The sequence below is a fragment of the Vigna unguiculata genome, chromosome 11, assembly GCF_037176805.1.
Source record: "Vigna unguiculata cultivar grain cowpea cultivar isolate G323 ecotype 2 chromosome 11, ASM3717680v1, whole genome shotgun sequence".
NCBI lineage: Eukaryota > Viridiplantae > Streptophyta > Magnoliopsida > Fabales > Fabaceae > Vigna > Vigna unguiculata.
In genome coordinates, this window is record NC_140802.1 from 13,901,664 (window position 1) to 13,908,734 (window position 7,071).

Sequence of the window (7,071 nt, forward strand, 5' to 3'; positions counted from 1 at the left end):
AAGGTAGTAAGTGCAATTAATGCATGTCAATAAACTTTGCTGAGCAATATGCTTGAGCGACATTTGACCTGAGAATAATCAAAACAACTCAATAAACATTTTTCACAAGGATTTTTCCATTCTCATAAAGGTTTCTTTTCATTAAAAATTCAAACACAACCATTATTTACAACTAAAAAATACCAATCCCAAAGCCACACACTCATTCAAACAATCTTATGATGTGCTTTGAGAAACATAAGGTAGTAAGTGCAATTAATGCATGTCAATAAACTTTGCTGAGCAATAGAATGATGCTTGAGCGACATTTGACCTGAGAATAATCGAAACAACTCAATAAACATTTTTCACAAGGATTTTTCCATTCTCATAAAGGTTTCTTTTCATTAAAAATTCAAACACAACATTATTTACAACTAAAAAATACCAATCCCAAAGCCACACACTCATTCAAACAATCTTATGATTTACATACATCCAACTCTATGCATTTCATACAATAAAAAGCATCATTTTGAAAATGAAGGTAATATTAGCTCCTCTTAGTTGGATTAAATGCTTTTATCCAAAAATCTCTTCACAAATTTTCCGGAAAAGTCTATAAAAGCCTAGTCTTACATTGATGACACCCTTGAACATATACCCAAGAAGAGAAGAAAAAAGACTTAAAACATCTATAATATTGAATAAACTTATCAAAAACTAGTTCTAAATCACTTCAATATGATTTGCTCCTTTAGGACTTTAATTTGGTAAGGATTTGTTGGTCCAAATCTTTTTTGTAAGTTAGAGAAAATGTACAAGAAGACAAATTTCAAAAACTAGAAATTTCAAAATTAATTAATAAATGTTTAACTTATATTTTATAGACTATATAATAGTATTTATTTTAAAATTTGCTATTAAAACGGTTTAGTTCTTATATTAAGTATAATTGTATTATCAATATTGAGACACAATAGTATTCCTTTTAACGCACTTTTAGTTATTTGTTAACATTATTAGAAATTATTCAAAGTTTTAGTGAAGATTGTTAAATGATATTTGAAATCTATGCATAATCTTAACGTTTTCTTAATAAATTTGAACTAATGATATATTTTGAAATATGTATTAAAGAATATTTTGCTAAAATCTCTTATCAAGGAATTGAAACATAAATTTCATAATTAACGATATTTAATAAAGCCTTTTTAAATATTTTCTAACATATCTTATTCTTTTAAGATTAACTGGTTTACATAGACTGCTTGATTTATTTCATTCTAAAGAAATCGTTGTTTATCATAAAAGAAATCGTTTCGACATTTTTAATAACAGTCAAAAGTAAGTTTTTAAGCTACCAATCATTTTACCATAATGATATTAATGCACATAAAGAAAGAATAGACAAGCCTTCAGTACTATAAAATGAAAAAAATAAGGTCGGCAAAACCTATGACCACCCTAGTCCCTAAGAACCAATCTTGAAAAAAAAAATCCAAAAAGCTTATAAGACAGCCATCAATAATTTTTGGTCCTGTATAGATTTGTAAGAACAGACAGGAAGAAAATATAAAAATTCACTAAAATTAAAAGCCTTATTCATTTAAGAAAAAAAATAAGAAACTATTTTTGGTGAAGAAAAACTTTTATTCTAAAAAGGTTGGGGGAAAGACTATTTTTTTAGGTTTAATCATGTATTTAGTAACTAAATTTGTGGATTTTGTCTCTATCAAGAATCATATATAAGTTTCATCTTTTTATGAACGAATGTATACATGACATTCTCGACAGTCAATACAGTAAACGATGTTTCTCATCTATTATGAATTTTTATATATCTAAAATATTTTCCATTTTAATTCATTGTACAATGTTGTTTATCACATCATAAACCGTGTTGGTTATCGAGAATGTTCTTCATTCATTTATAAGGTGTAAGAATTGATAAGAATGAAATCCAAACTTGAAAATTTATTAACTAAAAACATAATTAAATCATAATTTTATATTAAAAGGAAAGTAAATAATATGGAAAATTTTTAATGTTCGTTGAAATTAACTTTTTAATTGGTAGGATTTTTATATTTACTTTTATTTTCTCTTGTAAACACTAAAATGAGTTTAGAAAACAGAAAATGACGTTTTTTATTCATCTGAATAATATTTATATCTTTCATTTTATTTCAATTACTGATTATTTTTACTTATTTTTTCTCATTGCCCTATTCATTTAAATAAAAGTATGAATGCAACATAAAAGGGCACAACACTTAATCATGCCTAAAAGTGTTCTATGCTGTGACAAAATCACTTCAAAAGACAATTAAAAATACGAAATTATATGCATTGATGTAGCCAAATTCAATATCTACTTCTAGCTAGAGAGATACCATAACTCTGGTACACAATTGACCAAGCACCTAGAAACACAAATAATTATCTGTGTATCACAGAAGAAAATTAAATATAGAATAGACTTTGAAAAGGAATATGTGATCGTGAAGGTTGTGACCAAGAGGGTACCAAAATTTGCGGAAAAAGAGAGAGAAAACTCATCCAAATATTTACAACTTTTAACTTTAAGTTTAATAGTTATAAAATTATTAAGACTGGGACTTTTATCATGATTATTATAAATATTAATAAATTTATCACATACATTAGTTTGTGATTGAAAGATAAAGTATATATATAATACATAATCTATTTCTCTCTAGGTAAATTTATTGTGAAAAAAAAATCATTTTAGTATATAATACATAATCAATTTCTCTTTAGGTAAAATTATCGTCTTTAAATTAAATTTATATTATACATATTTTGTTTCTATATTTTATAAAAATCATGTAAAATATTTTCTCTAGTAAATCACACAAATTTTTCATATGATAAAGGAAATTTCACAAAAAATACTTCATAATACATTATGTATAAATTTAGTTTATGGAGGAAACTATTTAACCTATTTTATTTTGAATTAAGCATAAGAAAAAGAATTAAATACAAGCTTTTCAGAATTTTAATGAATAAATGTTTACAAAAATTGATTATGGAAGACGACAAATATGAAACGTGTAGCTAAGAATTGATATGGGAAAGAATGAAGGAGGTTAATTTTTTGTTTCTGCATTCTTGTAATAATTTAATTTTATAAATATATGTTTTACAGTTCTCATACCTATATAGAATACAACTACTTTCTGCTGCTCCTTGTAACTCACTGACAGAGGAATACCTGCACACTTCCTCACACACGCACGCATACTCAAAGCAGAGCCTCAGAAACCACTCCCTCCTACGCATCACTCTCTCTCTCTAGCCCTGTACAATTGTGAGATATGATAAGGACGCTAGCGGAGCGGAGTGTGAAGACACATCTCAACAAAAGGACACTACTCGATCAAAAACATTTAAATATAAAAATATTCAAATATACTACTCACTTTGTTATTTTCATTTTACCTTTTTCCCTCTGCCACGCGATAAATCAACTCCTCAACAAAAAAACAAAAAGAAAAAGAAAGAGAAAAACCACACACCCCACGATGCAATAAAGCTTTTCTCTCTTTTCCTTGCTACTTAGCATTTCCTATATAATGAAGAGCCATGATGTGTTTGAATCCAACATTCCCATTCTAATGATCATTTTCCTTCTTTGAGAAAGATTGCGCCTTTTCTTTTCTCTCTTTCTCTTTGTGTCTTTGCCTTATCTTCTTCTCCTCGTTTATTAACTTCCTCGTCTTTTCTTGTTCCTCCTTTTCTTCTTATCTTTTTTCTTCTGCATGCTCCCATGGATAGTGGCTACTACAATCACCACCACCTCCCTCACCTCGACAACACCAACGAACCACATTTACCTCCTGGCTTCAGGTTCCACCCCACAGACGAGGAACTCATCACATACTACCTCCTCAAGAAGGTTCTAGACAGTTCCTTCACTGGCCGAGCCATAGTTGAAGTCGACCTCAACAAGTGCGAACCATGGGAGCTTCCTGGTAACTACTAAACTAAACAAAACACAAAACCCTCATCATGTCTTGTTTTGTTACCATGTTGTAGTCCCACGTTGTAATAAGACAAACATAATATATGAAAGTGAGAAACAGTAGTTAGACATGAACATAAGATTTTGATAACCTAAGATTGTATTGTTTTCTGTCTTTGTTGTTGTTGTTGATGATGATGTTGGTGATGTCGGTGGTGATGGTGGTGTTTTTTTGATGGCAGAGAAAGCGAAGATGGGTGAGAAGGAATGGTACTTTTATAGCCTTCGTGACCGGAAGTACCCAACTGGGTTACGCACCAACAGGGCCACGGAGGCTGGTTATTGGAAAGCCACCGGAAAAGACAGAGAGATCTATAGCTCCAAAACCTGTTCCCTCGTTGGGATGAAGAAAACCCTGGTTTTCTATAGAGGAAGAGCTCCAAAGGGTGAAAAGAGTAACTGGGTCATGCATGAGTATCGTTTAGAAGGCAAATTCGCTTATCACTACCTCTCCAGAAGCTCCAAGGTAACCATCTTCATCATCGTTATTCTCAAACACTTCTTCACTTAACCGGACTTCATTTGTTGCTTTCGTGGTTTTTCATTTTTTTTTGTTTGTTTCGGAATTTCGGTTCACGATTGGACTTCATAGTACATGGTTTCTGAGTTTCACAAATACTATAAACCTGTGGTTCTACTACCTAGCCAACGGTTATTACCCTCTAGTGCAAAAGCACGTCCCTTAGCATGAACAAGCTACACCACATGGGGAATATAACTATTATGATAACAAGGTATAATCATCAGAAAGGGCACAGCAATTTAGCCACTTTTTACCCTGAGTGCTGTTAGAAGCATAAGATCTGAATCCTGTTTCTTGATCTTCTTATTGAAACATTCTGCAGCACTCTATATAACAGTTACTTGTTTATTAATAGACAAGAAACGTTAGAATCACACTTTTGAACTAATTTATTTGCAACCTTCTTATCCAATAATAACAAATTGCGAGTATCATTAGAAAAAACATAGTTTGTCATTATGATGAAATTTATTAATCATGTAAGATTTACGACTATGTTAAAAGATTTATATAGTGTTTGTTAAGGAAAACTGTGAACAGACATTGATTTTTTTTTTATTCCTTATACGCTAGAGCATTTTCGTTGATTGATTAATCAAAGGGCTAATTTTTTTTCTTCATTTTTTGAAATGTGGAAGGATGAGTGGGTGATATCGCGTGTGTTTCAGAAGAACAACACCGGCGGTGCCTCCACTGTGTCAGCCGCCGCAGCCACCGGCAGTTCGAAGAAAACAAGAATGAGCACATCGAACGCAAGCAGCAACATGAGCCTCTGCCCCGAACCGGGTTCACCCTCTTCCATTTACCTCCCGCCGCTTCTAGAATCTTCTCCTTACGCCGCCAGCGGCAGCGCCGCCGCAACGTTCAACGACCGCGAAAACTACTCCTTCGAAAGTGCCGCCGCCACCGCCGCCAACCAAAGGGAGCACGTGTCCTGTTTCTCCACCATGTCCGCCGACGCTGCCGCCTTCAACCACCTCGCTCTGCCGCCGGAACCGCCGCTCGACCCTTTCTCCCGGTTTCACAGGAACAACATTGGAGTATCCGCCTTCCCATGTCTGAGGTCCTTGCACGAGAACCTTAACCTCCCCTTCTTTTTCCCTCCCGTGGTCCACGGCGGTTCTGACGTAGGAAATTTTACCGCCGTGGCAAACTTGCCGGCGCCGGAGGATCCGAGGGTGGCTGACGGCAGTTCTGGCATGCCGGTTGTACCGTCCGAATTGGACTGCATGTGGGGCTATTGATTATGTTTTTGCGTTGACCATCATGAATGTTACTTTATTAGGCTTTGAATATTTCCTTAGGCTAGTAATCTATGGTTTTATTATTGGATCGAACTTTGCAAGGGTTGTTGATTGTGATTGTTAGAGTGGTTTTGGTATTGCGGTTGGGTTGCATTTAGGTTAAGAACTTACCAGGGTTCAATGATTTAATGACACTGCGAGTTAGTTAAATTTTGTGGTGAACTTTTTGAAATTTATTGCGTGAATGCAACTAGATTTTTCTTTGCGTGTGGTTTTGGCTATGATTTACCGTTTTCCACTTTTACCTCTTCTTACATAGGTTTTCACAGTATGTTTAATTTCGTTGCATCCTTGGTTTTCTCAAACTTGTATTTCTGGGTTGTTCCAAAACATGTTTCAGACAAATATGCTAATCTGAAACCAAATTTTTATAGAAGAAATTTACAAATTAAATATACATTAAATTATATTTTTAAATTTTAGTTACTTTGAATTTGAATTAAATTTAAATTTACTTTCCAATTACTCTGGTCACTAAGTATTTAAACTTAGATTCCACTGATTCAATAATATTCAAATAAAAATTTCTTTCTTTTCTAGTTTTCTTGAATGCTATATAAATATGCTTCTCCAGACTAAATTATAAAAATGTGCTAATGTGGGTTTAAACTGTTTTTGCAAATTCAATTTTAAAAATTAAAATCTATATTGTAATAAGAATGTTTCAATCTAATTTAAAATGCAAATAAATTAAAACAAAGCTCTAGAAAATAATTTTCATCTCTAACATTCATCTTCATTTCGGGTGGATCACACATTTTATCTTTAAAATGTATTTTAGTTTTACGCATTTTATCATTAAAATACAAGTTAGTCCATATGTGTACGGACTATATTACATTTCAAAGATAATAATAATAATAATAATAATAATAATAATTTATAAGGACCTACTTAAACAAATAATGAATGTGAAAGAAAAATAAATCACTTTTAAGCACTTTTTATTGATATTTAAGGACTAATGAAAAATATACGCAGATTCAAAAATCATTCATCCAAAGCTATTATAGAAATCACTTAATTATTTGAAAACCATGACACGTTTCAATTTAATAAAATTTTTAAATAAATTAGAACAAAGTTCTGATCTCTACGCAGCATTTCTAAATGTAATTTAAAGTCTGTATTTTACTATTAAAATACAAGTCCTAATTATATTTTAATAATAATATGTAAATACCTATTGAAACAAAATGAAGAACGACAAACGT

The 7,071-nt window shown here is 31.9% G+C and overlaps 1 protein-coding gene across 1 annotated transcript; it reads left to right on the forward strand.

The window, feature by feature from the left end:
• Window positions 1-3,623: 3,623 nt before the first annotated feature.
• Window positions 3,624-6,067, forward strand: LOC114170586 (protein CUP-SHAPED COTYLEDON 2-like). The gene is made up of 3 exons (XM_028056095.2): window positions 3,624-3,980; window positions 4,213-4,496; window positions 5,192-6,067. The coding sequence occupies exons 1-3, from the start codon at window positions 3,776-3,778 to the stop codon at window positions 5,795-5,797; spliced, it is 1,095 nt and encodes a 364-aa protein (XP_027911896.1). The 5' UTR covers window positions 3,624-3,775; the 3' UTR covers window positions 5,798-6,067.
• Window positions 6,068-7,071: the final 1,004 nt, after the last annotated feature.

What these genes read in the sequence shown, in the direction of transcription:
- LOC114170586 (XM_028056095.2), top strand. Translation starts at nt 3,776, where the DNA reads ATGGATAGTGGCTACTACAATCACCACCACCTCCCTCACCTCGACAAC. An exon ending in CGAACCATGGGAGCTTCCTG is followed by an intron (nt 3,981 to 4,212) that starts GTAACTACTAAA and finishes TTTTGATGGCAG; the next exon opens with AGAAAGCGAAGATGGGTGAG. An exon ending in ACCTCTCCAGAAGCTCCAAG is followed by an intron (nt 4,497 to 5,191) that starts GTAACCATCTTC and finishes GAAATGTGGAAG; the next exon opens with GATGAGTGGGTGATATCGCG.